The sequence below is a fragment of the Halichoerus grypus genome, chromosome 9, assembly GCF_964656455.1.
Source record: "Halichoerus grypus chromosome 9, mHalGry1.hap1.1, whole genome shotgun sequence".
Classification (NCBI taxonomy): domain Eukaryota; kingdom Metazoa; phylum Chordata; class Mammalia; order Carnivora; family Phocidae; genus Halichoerus; species Halichoerus grypus.
The window spans coordinates 80,647,586-80,665,791 of record NC_135720.1 but is presented as its reverse complement, the minus strand read 5'-3'; the positions used below and the strand labels follow the sequence as shown (position 1 = coordinate 80,665,791).

Below are 18,206 nucleotides of genomic sequence, written 5' to 3'. Positions count from 1 at the left end.
TATACTGGCTCAAGTGGTAGCATATTTGGCTTTATTAAAGACATTCATCTTGATTTACAAACATTCACTTAAAGCAGGTTATAACAAACTGCTTCTAAGCAATGGGCTTCAAGAAAATAATTTAAATGTTGTATCTTACAAAGTAACACAAAGTGCCTGGCACATAGTGGGCTCAGGAAATTTCATTCTCTCATCTGATAAAAGTAAATAGTGAGCGTTTATATAGATTTCAATATTGGTGCAGCAATGATTGAGACCAACAAACTTTCCAAAAGGCAATGCACAGTAGTCCATTCTTCCCACTGTAATGAATGTAGGGTGCTGTTCAAACTCAGACTTCCTTGTTTTCCACTGCACAGCCTGAAGCGAGACCTTTAATCAGCCCACCCTGCCCCAAGCCTGCCAGCTGCCACCAAGCACAAAGTCCTGCTTCTCTCTCCCGCGGCCCACCCTGGAAGGGGATTCATACTCAGCATCTCAGCATGAGTCACCTGGGCCTTTCCAGAAGGCACAAGAACCCCACATTTCCACGGGCTTGGCTAAGGACAAGCTGCTTTGGGTGAAATCGTGTAATATGGACGTTAATTTTTAAAAAGCAGTATGTTATTGAACAAATGCCATTCCTGATCTCTTAACAACAAAAATCATTAAAACATTACAAAAACTTCTGCTAGCCTCTGAATCCTAACGTCAACTTCAGCAAGTCCAAGAATAAGAGAATAATTTCCGCTGATGCTGATTCTAAACCCTCCGCTAGCAAACACATAAGTGGTTATCTGTGGAAGGCCTACTAATTTCCATAAATTATTCAATCTTTTAACAAAAACTGAATATAGTTCATTCTTACCTAAGTTCCTCCAGAACAACTGTATTGTCATATGGTCCAACCACTAACTCCCCCAGTCTTCTGTCATCCCCTGTGGGGTGGAATGTGACCTTATAACCCTTTACTTCCCCGGGGGCAGGCTCCCAAGTCACTCGGAAGCTCGACATGGTTGGGTCAGATGTTTTGAGGTTTCTGGGCGACTTAAATCGAGAAGCTGTAAAGATAAAAAATTTTAAAATATTATCCATAAGACTAAGCTTTGGGTTTTTTACTCCCCCCCTCCCCCCGCAGTAAGAAATTGAATTAGAAATATCTAAGTGATATACATGGGAATCATCACATACATCACACTTCAAATTGTATATTTATCAAAAGGGTTAAGTCAGGCGGCACAGGATATAGTAGCCAATAAAAATCCTGGTAACCAAGTGCTACCAAGTGGACATATAACTAATTCTCACAACTGAGAAGATTAGATTAGCATTCGAACATTAATATATAGAATCATTTTACCAGGAACTAGAGTGGTAAAAATAGAATGCTAATTAGGCATCCTATCTAATTATTATAATTTAATTTATTACAGAATTAATTTTAGATATTTACAAATAGATGTATGAAAGCCTTCCTTTAAAATATCATACTCTTCCCCCCCACAAAAAATTATTATTTTATACCTGTTGTTCCTGATCCTTGCCTAAGCTTTCCTTCTCCTGTCTTATACATTGGGAGAACTGTGATGTCGTATGTAGTCTGGGGTTGAAGTCGTTTTAACACTGTTGAGGTGACTGTGGGTGGCACTTTGGCAACCATTTGTCTCCCACCCCCACGGGGGCGATACACAACCCGGTAGTTGATGACTTTCCCAGGTGCTGGTTTCCAGGTAGCTCTCATTGTGTTTTCTGTTTCTTCATCCACTTTCAAGGTTTTTGAATCTTGGGATACTGTGAGATAAAAGGAAGATTACATGTATACTCTGAAAGAAAATACACACGTCTACTTTCCCATTTATGTGAAAAGAAACTGTGGTTTCTTAAATATGTACGCTGTGCTCTTGCTTAGCATTATGATCTCTCATAAATTCATGATGGCGTGTGAGCCTAATCTCGGTGAGATCATGGTAAGATGTTTTCTCTTTATCTAGCTAATAACTAAAAAATGGAAGTTCTTATTGCACGGATTTCCTTTTGCATTCTAGGGACTTTAGTAAAGAAAACATCCATTTCCGGAGATGAGCTTTTAGAATTTTTATTATATTTCCAGCTGTAAATAATTCTTGTGGCAATGATGCTGTGGGGAATACTAAAAATCATGAATTTAGGGTCAGAACTATTATTTGAGTCTTTTCAGAAAAGGGTACAGTCTATAAATGACTAACTAGAGTTCTCTATTATTGTTAACACTATTCTTTCTGACTGCCGTGGACATGTAAAACTTTGAATACAAAAGAATAGGAAACTCTAACACATAAAAATATCTCAAGGGCTCTAAAGATAAATCGGTATACACTGAGTGTTTTAGGAAACGTTATATGTAAAAAGTGTTTCATAAATATATAATCAATATTATTTATTAAATAATTTTTACTAATATCTCACAATTATCAATAACTGTATCAGAAACAGATCATCCCACATCCACAAATAGCCAACACACATCTGTTTTCTTTTACATAGAGTTTATAAGCAAGATCATTTCACTCAATTCAATAATCTTAATATTGAAAGGTCATAAGTATTTTCTAAACAAAGACACTAACCTGAAGGAAACATTGCAAAGAATCTTTCTTAATCTTATGAGAAATTTTCATGTTCAAATAGGCAAGGACTACATGAAACATCTAAAAAATCTGAATAAACTAAATATATACATTGAACAACATTTTTCAAACATTGGACATCAGGCAATGTAGGAGAATGATCCCTGAGAGATAGAAAGAAATAAGAGTGAGATTTATAGTTATCCTGGCTTATTGCTTAGAGAGAATTTCCAGCCTCAGTTCAGGAAGAGAGAAACCAGATGGAGCCTGGTGATCTCGCTTAATTGAGGAGATAGTTCTGTGATGCCCAAGGCATCTAGAATTGCAGAGCAGAGTATTGAAGAGGAGATGGTGTAACAGAGGGGAAAGCTCCAAAAATCTGCAAGAGGTCCTCCTGGAGTCTTCAGCCCAGTACTAATCAGTGCATATGCATGAGGAAACTACCCAAAACTAGGGAAAGAACCACCCAAAAGGAGCAGAAGGAACAATTAATTCCTAGAGTTCATGCAGGTCCCCAGTAATGTCCCACTAATGGGATAAAGTTATCCCTAAACTAAAGGATCCTCTGGTCTAGTTCTAACACAACTTAAATGAAAGCTTGAGAAAAATTAAACTACATCCAAGTAACTTGACTGAATCCCAGAGAAAAAATTAAGGATATTTATAAAAATGTAAAAATATCTGGCACCCAGCAAAGTAAAATTCGCAAAGTCTGGCATCTAATAAAAATTACCAGGCATGCAAAGAAGGAAAAAAATATGATTTATGTTGTAGGCTGAATGATTGTGTCTCCTCAAAATTCATTTGTTAAAGCCTTAACCTGTAATGTGATAGTATTTGGCGATGGGACCTTAGGGAGGTAATCAGGATTACATAAGGTCATAAGAGTACAGTACTAATCTGATGGGATTGAAATCCTTATAAAATGAAGAGGAGACATCAGAGCATGCTCTCGCCCCCCCCCCCCCGCCCACATGCAGAGAAGAGGAAAGGCCATGTGAGGACATAGCAAGAAGATGGCCATCTGCAAGTCAAGAGCAGAGTTCTCACCAGAAATCAAATTCTGCCAGAACTTTGATCTTGGACGTCCAGCCCCCAGAAATGTGGGAAAATAAATTTCTGTTGCTTAAGCCATCAGTTCATGATATTTTGTTATGGCAGTTGGAACTAAGACACCCCATAAGAAGAAGAAAAATCAAATACATAGAAACAGAACCAGAAATGACACATAGAACATAATTATTCAAAAGGGACAGTAAAACAGCTGTGACAACTGTATTCCAGACATTGATAATGGTAGAAGAAATAGTAGGCATGTTAAGTAAAGACATAGAACATATAAAAGAGACTCAAACCGAACTTTTAGAGATGGAAAATACAATGTCTGAGATGAAAGATACATAGGATAGTATTGACAGCAGATTCGAAATTGCAGAAAGAAACATTAGTGAACCTGTTAACAGGATAATGGAAACTATCTGAAATGAAACACAAGAAAAAAAGATTGAAAAACTGAACAGCACTATAGTAAGTTGTGTGATAACTTCAAACTAATACATGTATAATTGGAGTACCTAAAGAGAGTGGGGTGTAATAAATAAAGTATTTGGAAAAAATAATGGTCTAAATATTTTCTAATTTTACAAAACTATAAACTCACAGATCCAAGAAGAACAAGAAGCATAAAAAAAAAAAAAAAAACATGGAGCACATCAGAAGCAAATTGCTTCAAATCAGTGATAAAAAGAAAATCTTAAAAGCAGCTATGTGAGCATAAGGTACAACATATCTTACCCTGGTTTTAATGGAAAACTTTGGATATTAGGGAGAAGAAAAAAGCCCCGTTGGCATCCCATGAGTAAAAAGCAGGATTTTTCACTTCACTGACAGGTACGCCACACGCTATAAAATGCTGCAACATTCACATTGTAAGTTCTTTTCACGTTTTAGAAACTCTCACGAGATGCTTTCCAACATCCACTGCACCTCTGCTAAACCAGCTGCCATGGACTGGAGAGCCAATAGAAAGGTTCGCATCTGCTGGCTTTCTAGCCACAATGCATGGTTTCATTGTATCAACAGTCTGCATACCATATTGCTGAGTTTTAGGTAAAAGCAATCCTGAAAATATTTCCAAAATGTCCTCTTGGAAGTCTATAAGAAACTCCAAGAGAATGACCTAGTGACTGCCCAGTTATCCATACTTTAGGATTCATCCACCACCAAAATAGCACATCTGACTCAGATTTCTCAAGCACTTTCTAAATTGCTTTACTTCCCACAAAGAGAGCAAAATAAAATATAACAAAATGGTAGTAGCACAAAGAAAGTTTCCTGCCTTCTTTCTTGCCTGCTTAGATGTTTGAGCAGTTTGCATAGAAATAAAACTCAAAAAAAAAAAAAAAAACAACAACACACGTTTCATTCCTCCCTAGTCTAGTTCAAAAGAGATCTTTCTGTTCACTTACCTTTAAATCAATCAATTAGCCAAGAAATACTGACAATTTCTTAGAGGCTCAGCTTCTTGGAGAAGAAAGTTTATTTAGGATTTCTGTTAATATATTTGCATTTAGCTAAAACATATCCCTTGTGGAAATTTTCAATCCCAAATAAATATCTGAAGACTCAGTCTTTTTGGAAGAAGACACAATGGAGGATAATTTTTGGAAAAGCTTCCCTCTAAATACATATACTTTCGTAATTGCTCAACCACATGAATTGTATCTTTACTCCTACAGATAAATTTAGCTATATTTGTCATATCTGACCTAGTTTATATCATGATTTCTCTTTACAACAAATAAATTTCTGCCAGAAATAGGAATGAATTTCTGCCAGATTCTTAAACTACATGAGCCAATATATTCAGACACAACATTTCATTTACTACCATGGAAACCAATCATGTGAATATCTGAGAAATAAGCCTTTTCACATATTTAAATTTCCAATAAGGAGTCTGATTTTTTTTTAATCTGGTTAATTTTGACACAAATTTAAACTTAGACACATCCTACTGAATTTGCCCGTGATTAAAAAAGAGAGATGAGTTCTTCAGACAACTCAGACCAAACGACTTTAACTCAAGGACAACTTAAAATCAGGATATGGGGCTTATCTGAAATTGCTCATGGCACCCCCCCTCCCCTCCTTTACCAGAAAAATCCCTCAATCCCTCCATTTCTTTCTAATAAAAGGAAATGCCAGAATGTGCCATTCTTTCCCCTTTTCCTAAAACCTTCCCAGAACAAAAGGAATAAAATTTTCTCCTATAAATTCTTAGAAATGCCTATGCTTAACAAACGGCTTCTTAGGGAAGAGAATTAAGGGAGGTTGGCACATCTTTCACCAACCAGCTGATACTAAATGATGATAAGTCAGTCGAAATCATTCGCCAGAAAGAATATTAATGACATTAAGGTAAATCTGAGCCACCAGAAAACTGAGTGGACTTTTGATTTAACCTTACCAAATACAAGAGGGATAAAGTCAAGTCTCTAGGATTGGTCTTGGGCATATAATAATCATAGTCTCCATAGCCACTCTCAATCAACTCTAAGTGGCTAGGCACTATGCTTGGTGCTTTGCACATTGCTATTTCATTTAATCAAGACAACTCTGAGACTGCAACCTACAGATAAGGAAACAGAGACTCAAAGAAGGTTAAGTAATTTGCCCAAGGTCATACAGCTATAAATGGGCCTGCATTCTGTCTCCAAGGCTCCTGATCTTTTCACTAGTTGACTTTCTTATCTAGTTGACCATCCTATCAGGAAAAAAAGACAGAGACAAATATAGGTAGTTGAATGGTATTCAATATTTCAAAATATAATTTTTATGCTAAGTGAAATAAACCAACCTGAATTTAAACCAGTCTTTAAAGATCCTAATTTTTCATCCCCATTTATCATATAACGAAAAATAAAGGCAAGTGATTAAACTGTCACTTGAGCTGATAGCTATTAATTAGCACCAATACACACCCAACACACTCATGATGTTACCTACATTCAGTCGTGACTTCTCCATTTAAAGGTTCTCCTTCTCCACTGCTGTAAACTGCAAAGACTGAAACCTTGTATTTGGTCTCTGGCTGCAGATTTTCTATCACAGTATGAATTGCATCTCTGGGAAGACTTTTCTCTCCAGTCTCAATATCATCATAAAGCGATTTCCATGAGACCCTGTAACCTCGAACCATTCCTGGAGCGGATGTCCAATACGCCCCAATTGATGTGTCAGTGATATCTTTAGTAACAAAATCCGTAGGTGAACCACGTTCTAGAATAGAAATTAAAGGGGAATCATTTTTCAATGTCTACTAGATATGTAAATAGTCCTTCATCCTGGTGGACATCCTAACTTGCTGGACTCAAACTCAGTCTGTCTAAAGTTGACCATTTCTTCTTTCTGAGCTGTCTGTCCTGTTCCATTAGTGGAGCAGATTGATGGAACAAAACTTTAGGTTCCTTTCTGATTCCTACCTATCACCCTGCTCCCCTCATGTTCAGTCAGATTGGAAGGCCCTTCAGGACAAGGACGCCATCCAAACATGAAGGAGTACGTGCCTAAAAAAATTGTTCTCCAGGGGCGCCTGGGTGGCTCAGTCGTTAAGTGTCTGCCTTCGGCTCAGATCATGATCCCAGGGTCCTGGGATCTAGCCCCGCATTAGGTTCCCTGCTCGGCGGGAAGCCTACTTCTCCTTCTCCCACTCCCCCATTCTTGTGTTCCTGCTCTCGCTATCTCTCTCTCTGTCAAATAAATAAATAAAATCTTTAAAAAAAAATTGTTCACCAAGGGAAAAAAAAGTCATCTAAATCCCAAAATTTTACCCTATGTCAGTCTACTTTATGACATAGCCATTGTTCACAAAGATCTTTATTTCTTTACCATCATCTTTTTCTCTCTGATGTAATTTAAATAAGTTCAGTTTCAATGTATGACCTATAATAACTTCAACAATTGCATATCACTTGCAAAAATTAATTCCAGCATCATTTTTTGGTGAAAACTCTATTTGCTCATGCAATTTAAAAGGAGAAGTGCAAACTTGCAATATAGCTTAACTCTAACGAAACTAAAAACCATCATTCTTCTGGAAGACTTCAAAGCGATTAGTCATCAAAATAAAACACACCACTTGTTCTAGCTGATTGAAAATGTCTGCTACTAAATTTTGGCTCTTTCAATTCAAAAAAAAAAAAAATACAACCCAAATGGAAAAATATGGAAACCTCAACTTAATAGGAGGCACAGATGTCTTCCAATAAAACCCTCACTTTCCATAATTTAAATGTAAGATAAATATACAGGTCACTTTATATTGGCTACCTTTACTAGGGTTTATGCCACAGCATGACATAAACATAAAACTATCTGCCTCTACAGCATACATTTCACCAGTAATTGTTGTAAATTCAAGCAAATGATATATAATGCTGTTACAAGATTTTTGAACCATTACTTTACTTGAATCAAAGAGTAAAAATGAATACCTTAAAAATACTCATAATTAAACAACTAAATTTCAACACAAAGAATAAAGATAACACTAAGAAAAAAAAAAGAAATCTGGGTAGACAGAAACCTATCATATTGTAGAGTTTAGAGGGGAAAAATAAATAAAACAGGAGCTGGGCATCCTACCAGACCCCAAGCACAAATGGAAAATTCTAACTCCATTATAAATAACTGTAACTGCTGACAGGACATCTCATCTCTGGAGGGAAATTAGTTACATATTTCACTGAAACCAAGAATACTTATTTTCAAGAACGTACTGACTTTGCTCCCTCAGTACTTGAGGCTAATTGTCACTTGAAGGCCTTCTTTCACTGTGTGGGCTACTGAAATGGCCACATATCTTTATATTTTCTCTACTTACGGGAATATAAACAAATTGTTCCTTTGATCTAGTTTGGTTGTTGTTTTTTATGTCTTATTTTGTTTTAATCATTGATATCCCAGCAACTGGTCTCTAAGTTTTAAAGGTAGAGCACATGTTTCCTTTGCTTGATGTACACCTTTTTTTTCACATGTGCCCCTTCTAAGTTGCCTAAATTGCAGTTAGGTATTGCAGCCATTGTAAAATTGTTGTACTTGAAAGTGACTGAACTTAAATGAGCTAAAAACGGCACTGATGACATTCATAAGATGAATAAGTTGGCTAGACTGTGGGAATTATCCTCCAAATTAACACTGGAGTAGTTTACAATCATTTCAGCTTCTCGTCTGCTCCAGGGTTGTGTTTCTCAGCGCATCCTCCCTACTTTGTATAGCACTGAATTTGTGACATTATTTATTTCCATGACAACAGACATCAATCTCACAAACACAGGCTAATGATTCCACTGTGAGAAAATAATAGGAAAAGAATTGTGGTTGAAGCAAAAATACATTCACAGAGATATTTCTGGGCTACAAACAAAAGGAGCCTAGTTCGCTAGACATGCATTCCCATGGATTTTAATCAACTGTTTTAACACTCTCAGAACCTGTAAACCTGGAACAAAATACTAGTGAAATTGCAATAAAGACCTTTGCAAGGTTTATCAGTGTCCCAAAAAGAGTCTGTAAAAGCACTTTTTTAAAAATACAAATGAAATACTAACTAAAAAACATTCTTAAGTTCTAATTAATGGCATGACAATGCTAATTCCAATGAGCACTGAGTAAATTCTCAATTACAGAAAACAATCCTCAAAAAATTATAGAATCTGCCTCTGACACCCAAAGGTGTCATTGCAACATTCCATGTTAGTAACAAAGAAATATGGAATCAAAAGAAAGAAGAAAGGCACCTCCATCCAGAAGCTAGGATTGAAAAGATAAACTGCTTCAATAAGCTTCTTATATGTCAGTCAGTCAGTTTGATAAGAATATTCCTAAATGTTAAGTTTATACCATTGTCACACACATTGATAAATTTTTTTTCTCAAAAAAGCTAGAGGGTTGGGTATCCTAGCTGCTGCATTACACCCAAGAATTTGGAAGAATATGATGTATTCATGATAAGCAAATTTTATCAGACCTATAACCCTTTAAAAAATATTTTTTTTAATGGAATCTTGGCTTGGATAAATATTGGATTACAAAAAAATGAAGCAATTGAATTGTACCCTGTGATACAATTGGCAGGCTGTGAAGAAGCCAAGCTTGGCCTTAAGACCCGGTGTGTACCCAGCTGAGCAGGCTACCAGCGGGCTCTGTCGCCTCCTGGGGCTCTGGGGCCAAAGAACTGGACCAGACTTGATAGGACACGCAGAATCACCCGGGGTGTCAAAGAGTGGGCCTTGCCCAGATCAATTAAATTGGAGTATCCGGAGATATGCCTAAGCACTGAAAAATCTTTTAAATCTTTATTATTCTTGGACGCCTGGGTGGCTCAGTCTGTTAAACGTCTGCCGTCAGCTCAGGTCATGATCCCAGGGTCCTGGGATCGAGCCCCACATGGGGCTGTCTGCTCAGCAGGGAGCCTGCTTCTCCCTCTGCCTGCCACTGTCCCTGCTCGTGTTCTCTCCAATAAATAAATAAATAAAATCTTTTAAAAAAATAAACGAAATAGGGGCGCCTGGGTGGCTCAGTCGTTAAGCGTCTGCCTTCGGCTCAGGTCATGATCCCAGGGTCCTGGGATCGAGCCCTGCATCAGGCTCCCTGCTCCGCGGGAAGCCTGCTTCTCCCTCTCCCATTCCCCCTGCTTGTGTTCCCTCTCTGGCTGTCTTTCTCTCTGTCAAATAAATAAAACCTTTAAAAAAATAAAATAAAATAAATAATAAATAAAATAAAATACTGAATTGTAGGTTTTGTCCTCAATATAAGGAACTTGGACATCCATAACACAGAAGAGATTATTTGGTTTGGTTTGGTTAGATTGGATTTGGGAGTCTCTTTTTAGAGAACCTGGGAAGGGAAAGGAAAGAGAGAGGAATAAGAAAGGAAAGATGTCAGAAGACAAGCCTATAGCCTTTCTTCAGGAGGCATTACTGTATCTCAACAGGGGAAGCCATAGACAGGTCCAGTGAATAGGAGGAACCAAATCCAGTAGTCTTTTTGCCCCTTTGTCACTATGCTTTCCAGAACCTGAATCCACTTCTGCTCTAGCAAAGGTTCCCAACTTGCTCAAGTTCCTCTTTCTACTCTGCCCCCAAGACTCATAAATGTTTGTTTTATGATGTTTCAGTTTGTTCAGGATTTCACATAAGTGGCATTATTTTCAATAATATTTAATCTCACAGTACCTGTTTTCTGCTGTTCTGGGGTAAATGCTTATGCTTTGTATATTACTTTTATTTCTGGTAATAGAATTTCTGGCAGTCGTTTCAAATAAGTCCTCTTCTATAATGATGGTATGCCTTCAACTTTATCCTTCTCAATAGTTTTCCCAGCTATCCTAGTCTCCCCAGTATAGTACCAGTATAGTTATAAGGACTAACATTCTTTTCTGTCATACGTTTAAACACACAAAATTTATCAGTTTTTTGAAATTTTGATACTCAGCATTTCTGCTCTGTTTAAACCATATTTAGATATATTCAAAAGGCATTTTTCTCATGCCTGCTCACATGTGTCTCTGAGCTACTACTGTGGGAAGTAATTTAGACAGGTGTATTTCTCATGATCTGAACATCCACAAGGGGTTGATTTCTACTTTTTTCCACATACAAGGCCAAAGAACTAATGCCTCATTTATGTAACTTTCCTATGTTTCCTTAGCCCTTTTCCATTTGCTTTCTGAAAAGCAAATCATCATCCAATTCAAATATAATTATTATAACACAAATTAGCCAATGATGATAACTGAAAAATTAATCATAATGAAATGAAACTGTATAAATTGTTCCAGTCGGCTTTTATTGAGTTTCACATATCACTCTCAAAAATAGAAGTTAAATTGAAAATGTAATGTAAATCCTCTTCTAAATCAATTTGTCTTTTCCGTTAGAGCTCAGCTCAAAAGTCATCCAACTTTCCACAGCAGAATACAGAAAACCTGCTTCCACGTTTATGTGGAAACACACTTGATTTACAACCCCAGTGAATTAGAGCCATCATCCCAAAGTACAAAGTTCCCTATTGATAAGCTAACAACTACATTAAGCAATACATAGTTCTTGAAAACCTCTTAACAATTAAATCACCCTTCAACCTCAAAGCCTATGTGAGATTTCTTCCGTAATTGTTATGTCTCCAATGTGATCTAGATATTTCTCTGATGAGCCATTAATGCGCAGGAAATGAAATACGAATTGTTCTTTGGGAATTGTGCTAAAGTTCCCCGGAAACCTCAGCGTTGTTATACCCAGAATGTATGATTTTTCAAATTATGAGATAGCAGTAAATCTAGGGAAACAGAGACCTTATTTAGTCCGTCTTGGAGAGGCCCCATGTTACTCAACATCATGCAGAGGAATTCCTATGATGTGCTAAAAACCTCATTGTAACAAAATGTCAGCTGAGTGAGCTTGGTTTGATGTACAGGAAGCTGTCTGTGTCTAGGACATTGGCAGGTTGCTATAGCAACTGAAACAAAGGAAATTATGAAAAGTCATCTTTTCCATAGCCAAAAACCAACAGTCAAAAACAAAAAGAACCGTATTATTCCCAAACTGAAGTTTTCATTCATTTGTGGTAAATCTCGGAATTAAAATGGGCATTATTCATTTCAAGGTTTATAAGAGCAGGTTTTCCTCTCTCTACACACTAACGGTGACAACTAAAAGTTCTACCACGACCTAAAGTACACTTATATGTACAACAGTCTTTTTAGTAATTACGTTAAATCTATTTTAACAACAACAACCAGCGGGGAAAAAACAACATAAATCAAACCTAATAGTTTGTGCTCAGATTCCTCTAAAGTTTGGATCTGAAATAGTAATAAACACTGCCTGTGTGATTCTATTTCATACAGTACTAGAGCAAACCATGAACTTCCCCGATGCCAATGCTATAAATCTCTCTTCCAGGGACAGGGGCATTTTCTGATCATTGGCTACATTTCAACAAACTAGGAAACAGATTCAAGTTAGGGACGGTTGTAGACCACACTAAATATTTTTTTTACATTTTTTGATTTGAATAGAATGCACTTGAGGCGATCTATAAAATTTTCAACCTACAGAATGCTCCTGCCGGCTGAGCCATGCCTCTGGATGGAAGAAACATTCCTTCAAGGTCTGCTCTTACCACCTTCTCTCCCAAGAGAAAAACAGATTAGAAAAACAGCGGCCCTCAAAAGCAGTTGCCTGGCTCTGTTTCGGGCTTTCCATTCCCTGCATTTACCATCATATCCTATTCTTGTATATGGTATGTGGATTTGGCTGAGTTAATACAATAAAATGAAATGGAATAACCAGGGGCAAAAATCTTCTACTATTTTAATTTAGTCACAACTATGCTTTCACATATTTGTCAAGTTTACCACACATAATGCAATGGGATAAATATGTTCATAAAATCAGGCTGTCAGCATTTTATGTAATCCTTCACTGTAGTAAAGAGCTTTGGTATAAATAGAAAAAAATGTATTATTACAACTTAGTTATCAATCAACTATAGTTAATCATCTTGCTTCCCTCCTTCTCAGGAAATGGAAAACAGTAATTTTTAAGATTTATTTTACTACACATGTATTTCCCTTAGACGTAATTTCTGATCAAATACGTGTGTGTGTGTGTGTGTGTGCACGCGCGCGCACACGGGCACATACTCACACATGCATACAACTTGGTAGATTTTCTATACTACTTGTACAAAGCTATAAAATTATAAACAGTTCAGCTGTTCACCTGGCCCAGAAAAATCAAAGCCTAATAGAATGTGTTTGCTGTTAAATTAAAATGTGTATTTTGTTTTCTAAAGATTAATATATCATTCTCAGTAAAAATGCCTAATTTTTAACCCCAAGAAAATTCTAAGTATGAATATATTTTTTTAAGGTAAGAAAATGCAGAAGAATATCAGAAGGTTAAAAGGTACAAGAAGAAGGAAAACTATTAAAGTATTTCCAAGATATTCCCTATAAGGGAGAAATTTTCACAAACATGAATAATCTACAATTATTCTGGAAAAAACAAAAGCTCAAAAGTTTATCCTTAAAAAAAATCCTATAAACAATCTATGTTGAAAGCCTTTGGGAAGCACAAGAAAAGGAGAACCTCAAAAGGTCAAAACAGAAGAACAAACTTGTCAGAAATTCTGGATGTTGCTCCAGATACAAGGATCACATGTTTTATTGTTCAGATTAGGTGTCTGTAATTAAGGCAATTTCTATTTCTACCTCTTCTTACTTTCAAAACTTTAGTGCAGCTAATCAATATCTCTGAAATACTTACAAAAGCCATATTTTTAGATACCAATTCTAAAGTGAATGTCATTTCCTCCTGATGAATTTTATATACATATAGTATTTTACAGTTCCCAAAAAGTTTCACTTACAGTCTCCCCATTTGATCTGCACAGTAAATCTGGGATGCAGGGGAAGCAATGATCATCCCCTCTTTATAGATGGGTATACCAAGGCTCAGAGGAGTTAAGGAACCATTTCAAGGTCGCATGGCTAAGTAGTCAAACCAGGACTCTTGTAGTAATCAGTATTTTACATGCTGGTATTTAATCTTTCATTTAAATCCTCTTTTAAAAATAAATTTCATGGACTATTAGAATTAAACTCTTGATTAATATTAGAGATAGAATTGATTAGAATATTTTTTGGCTATTTGTGGGTTTTTTTTAAAGATTTTATTTATTTATTTGTCAGAGAGAGAGCGTGCAAGCAGGGGGAGCGGCAGAGGGAAAAGCAGGCTCCCTGCTGAGCAAGGTGCCCGATGCGGGACTCAATCCCAGGACCCTGGGATCATGACCTGAGCTGAAGGCAGACGCTTAACTGACTGAGCCACCCAGGCGTCCCGGGTGTTTGTTTTTAATTCTTGACTAAATCTTGTAGTTTTAATGAAAACTGCCTACTGTGGGCCTTGTCCCTGTTAACTACAACATCTACAAACCTCCAAACTCCTGGATCCTCCAAATTTGACAGATATTTTACCTAAAGTCACTGTGATTTCGCATCACAAAAGATACATCAGATTCATTTTCTTCCTATACTTACATTAAATAGGTCATATAAAAGATGATGATAACAAGAAGAAATCAATGCCTGATTTCTCATTTAGGCCCCAGACTATGGTACTGACTCATTATCATAACCATCCACTGATACTTCTTTTTAACATCACGACGTTCTTACTGTGGCTAGGCTAAATTTGCATTTTCTCTCTCTTACACAACTTACTTTGTAGTTGCAATGAGTTAAATGGAAGCTGCCATTATATTTCAAAAGATTCGAAGAAATATGAAGCCCTCTGACAATTAAGTCTGGAGAACCAAGCACACAGCTCCAGTCTTGTTGGTGGTTCTTGCTAAATACTGCATTAACTTCAACCTTCTAACACAGAACTGAACTTTAGAGGTCGTTTAGAAAACAAACAAAGCAGAAACCTGGATCCTCATATTTCTCAAGCTAAATGCTTTTATGCATGGTGAATGATAAGAGACTCGGAGTCAGAAAGGGTTCCTGTCTGCTCCTAGTGATGGAAGCAGCAGCTTTGTTACTATGGGCAACCCAAATCCTTTTCATCCACAGATGTTTCCCAAGGTCACTTCTCACTCTGAAATGTCACACACCTACCTATTCTCCACTTACCCAGCCCATGGCTTTAAGAACATATTTCTATGGCCTTCTTATGCGCTCAGCTCCCCAGTACGCCTTTTCCTGATTAAATTTAATTTTTTACAGTTGCTTACATTCTACATCTCTGAATAAGAGGCAGTTTTGTAGTTACTTACTTTTCAATACAAATTCCTTTTAAGAGAAAGGAGAGCACATTTCTAGATTTGATTCTCTGCAAACAATTGCAGCTTCCTAAATGCAATCCCAAATAAACTCAGGGATTTCTATAAAACATGACAGTGATTACCTTCCAGTGTCGTTCCTTCACCATGAAGGGCATCTCCAGCCCCGGATGCATACAAAGCCGTCACAGACAAGGAGTATTGTGTCCCTTCGTTTAATCCTCTCAGCACAGTACTGGTCGTATGTCCTCTCACAGTGACCTCTTGAGTTTCACCCCCTGCCGCTGGGACGTATGTGATGAGATACTGTTTCACTTTCCCTGGTGCCCCAGTCCAAGATAATTTCATAGTTGATGTTGTAGGGTCAGAAACTCTTAAGTCTCTTGGGTTCCCTCTAACTTCATTAAAAAAAACAACAACATTAAAATTCATTATTTAATAAAATGACTTGAAGAACACTTCGTTGCTTTAAGTGTGTGTGTGTGTGTGTGCGTGTGTGTGCGTGCTACATCAAATTTATATCCTGAGAGCTATCACAGCAATTGTTAACTGTTGACAAGCAAACAGAGCTTCAGCACTTCTAAACTGGGCCTTATGTGTTAGTAGCAACAAAGCAAAAGGCATCCAATTCCTCTTCTGTGTTTACACAGGTTAGAATCTTTGACATTAAAAACTACAGTCTTTTCTCTGAAAGTGGAACAAAGCATTACAAATTGTAAATACATTGATTAGTATCACAATGTAGGTATCAACGCCCCCAAGAAAGCCTCAAAAAAAGGATTTATTGGCTATGAACTTCTAAATGTAATGGCCAGAAAATACACTGATGTGATAAAAATGATAAATGATCAAAGGCTATCCCCAGAAAAAAACTTAAGAGAGGAAACAGCCCAAGTGAGACCTTGCCTTAGGTAAAACTCAAAGGCTGCCTATCCCTTTATAACTATGATGTTTGGCATTTCATGACTTTTCTGGTAGAGTGGTCATGTCATCCCCGAAGGGTCCCAAGTCACCCAACCCTGTGACACTCTCCACCAGGCACATAACAGCTAGCCCCTTTTACTCTAGAAAACAGAAAGATGAAGAGTCAGGGTCTTTTTTATGGTCCCCAGCACAAAGGGCCCTAGATCCCCAACTAGAAAGAGAAAAAGGAAGGTAATGATTTCCCAAAGGGCAGAGAGGAGGAAGAAAGCAGATGGAAAGAGAAAGGGTCTCGGCAGAAAAGGCTATTTAGCTAGGTTCCCCAGGGAGGGAAGTAGGGATGCAGACTGAGCTGAGACTGAGAATGGATATTCCTTATGAGTGTCTGCCTCAGATTCACTGCTTATCAGCAGCATGACTCAATTACTATTTAGTATCTTTAGCCTTGATTTCCTTATAAAAAGGGATAATAATATTAACAATTCCATTGACTCTGTGCATGGATCAAATGAGATAATATATGAAAAGCTCTTTGCACAGAACCTGATACAAATAAGTCCTTAATAACTGTTCATTATTGCTAATATGTTGTTGTTGTTGTCATTATTTTTAACTTTAAAGATAGGGAATAAAATGAAAATTAGAAATGCCTTAATTTTTCTCAATGAAATAAATATTAAACATTAATAATTTGCAACAAATATCAGAATCTATCCTGGGAGTCTAACCATCCCATTTAAATAAAAACAGGTTAATATTTTAAAATCTTCCTGACGAAGTAATAGCTAATTTGTTTCAATGGTGCATAGCAGTTTGATTTTTAATCCCTAGTCATCCTTCAATTTATATTAGAATATTTAATAATATTATTTTTAAAAGAATATTTAGGCCATATGATAGCATTTGAGTTCTATCGACACAAAAAATCGCTGTCACAAGTAAGTGAAAAATTTGAGTAACCCAAGTCTAAAAGGACTACAGTCTAAGATACTCAGATAATTGAGATAATGTCCATGTGCTGTAGTGTCTGGATAGCTGCCTACAGCATCCCTTGAGGTCTAAGATTTGGGTTGTTACCATAAAGTCAGCATATTTCCTCTACCTTCTTCAGTGGCTGCATTTCCAGCCAATGGAGAGCCAGGTCCTGAGAAATATTCAGGAATTACAGATACTTCATATTTTGTATCTGGAGTCAGGTTCTCGAGTGTTATCCTCCTCTGATTGGCAGGGGTCGTAACTTCTTTGCTTTCTCCACCAGCAACTGGTTTATATATAATTCGGTACCTTAAAACTCTCCCTGGAGCTTGAGTCCAGGTGATTTTAAAGCTGTCTGTAGTTTCATCTGTCACCTTTAGGTTTCGAGGTGCTCCTTTTACTGAAATTGGTTTTAAAAAAAAAAAAAAGTTTATTTTACATAAAAAATGCAAAACTAAGCTTTTGATCACCAAATTATAGCATTTTTCTAAACAAATCCAAAAGCAGTTTATTGTCAAACATTCTGGTTACAGCATTCATTTAGCCAGACATTAACTAGATGCTGAAACAACTAATACTCTGCAATACACAGAAAGAAACAAAGTACTGTTAATTTTTTAATCAAATAAAGAGGTATCTAATAGTAAACTTTTAAAATCATAAATACTCTGTTAAATGGTAAATTCATGTTATCATAAAATTCAAGAATAAAAACACTTTATTTCTTGAAACATAGGTAGCCAAGGCTTTCCCTCTAACTAGATTTTCTCAGAAAAGTAGGAAAATAATACCAAACACCCAGTTCTACCATATTTATCCAACTGAATGAAGTGTCTTGTCCAGTCAGTTCCACAGCTAACTTTTTTATCTATATAG

At 36.8% G+C, this 18,206-nt stretch overlaps 1 protein-coding gene across 5 annotated transcripts in view; it reads right to left on the bottom strand.

Moving 5' to 3' along the window:
- The window catches only part of COL12A1 (collagen type XII alpha 1 chain), a 117,460-nt gene that overhangs the window by 74,427 nt on the left and 24,827 nt on the right, over positions 1–18,206 (bottom strand). For 4 of the 5 annotated variants that reach the window (XM_036076812.2, XM_078055084.1, XM_078055085.1 and 1 more), the window contains exons 12-16: positions 17,458–17,730; positions 15,560–15,832; positions 6,594–6,866; positions 1,504–1,770; positions 848–1,040 (exon numbers count right to left, since the gene is read on the bottom strand). The exons of the other annotated variant lie outside the window; for it this stretch is intronic. In XM_036076812.2, the coding sequence (XP_035932705.2) occupies positions 848–1,040; positions 1,504–1,770; positions 6,594–6,866; positions 15,560–15,832; positions 17,458–17,730 (1,279 nt within the window). The remainder of the gene's footprint in view (positions 1–847; positions 1,041–1,503; positions 1,771–6,593; positions 6,867–15,559; positions 15,833–17,457; positions 17,731–18,206) is intronic. 5 annotated transcript variants of the gene reach the window in all.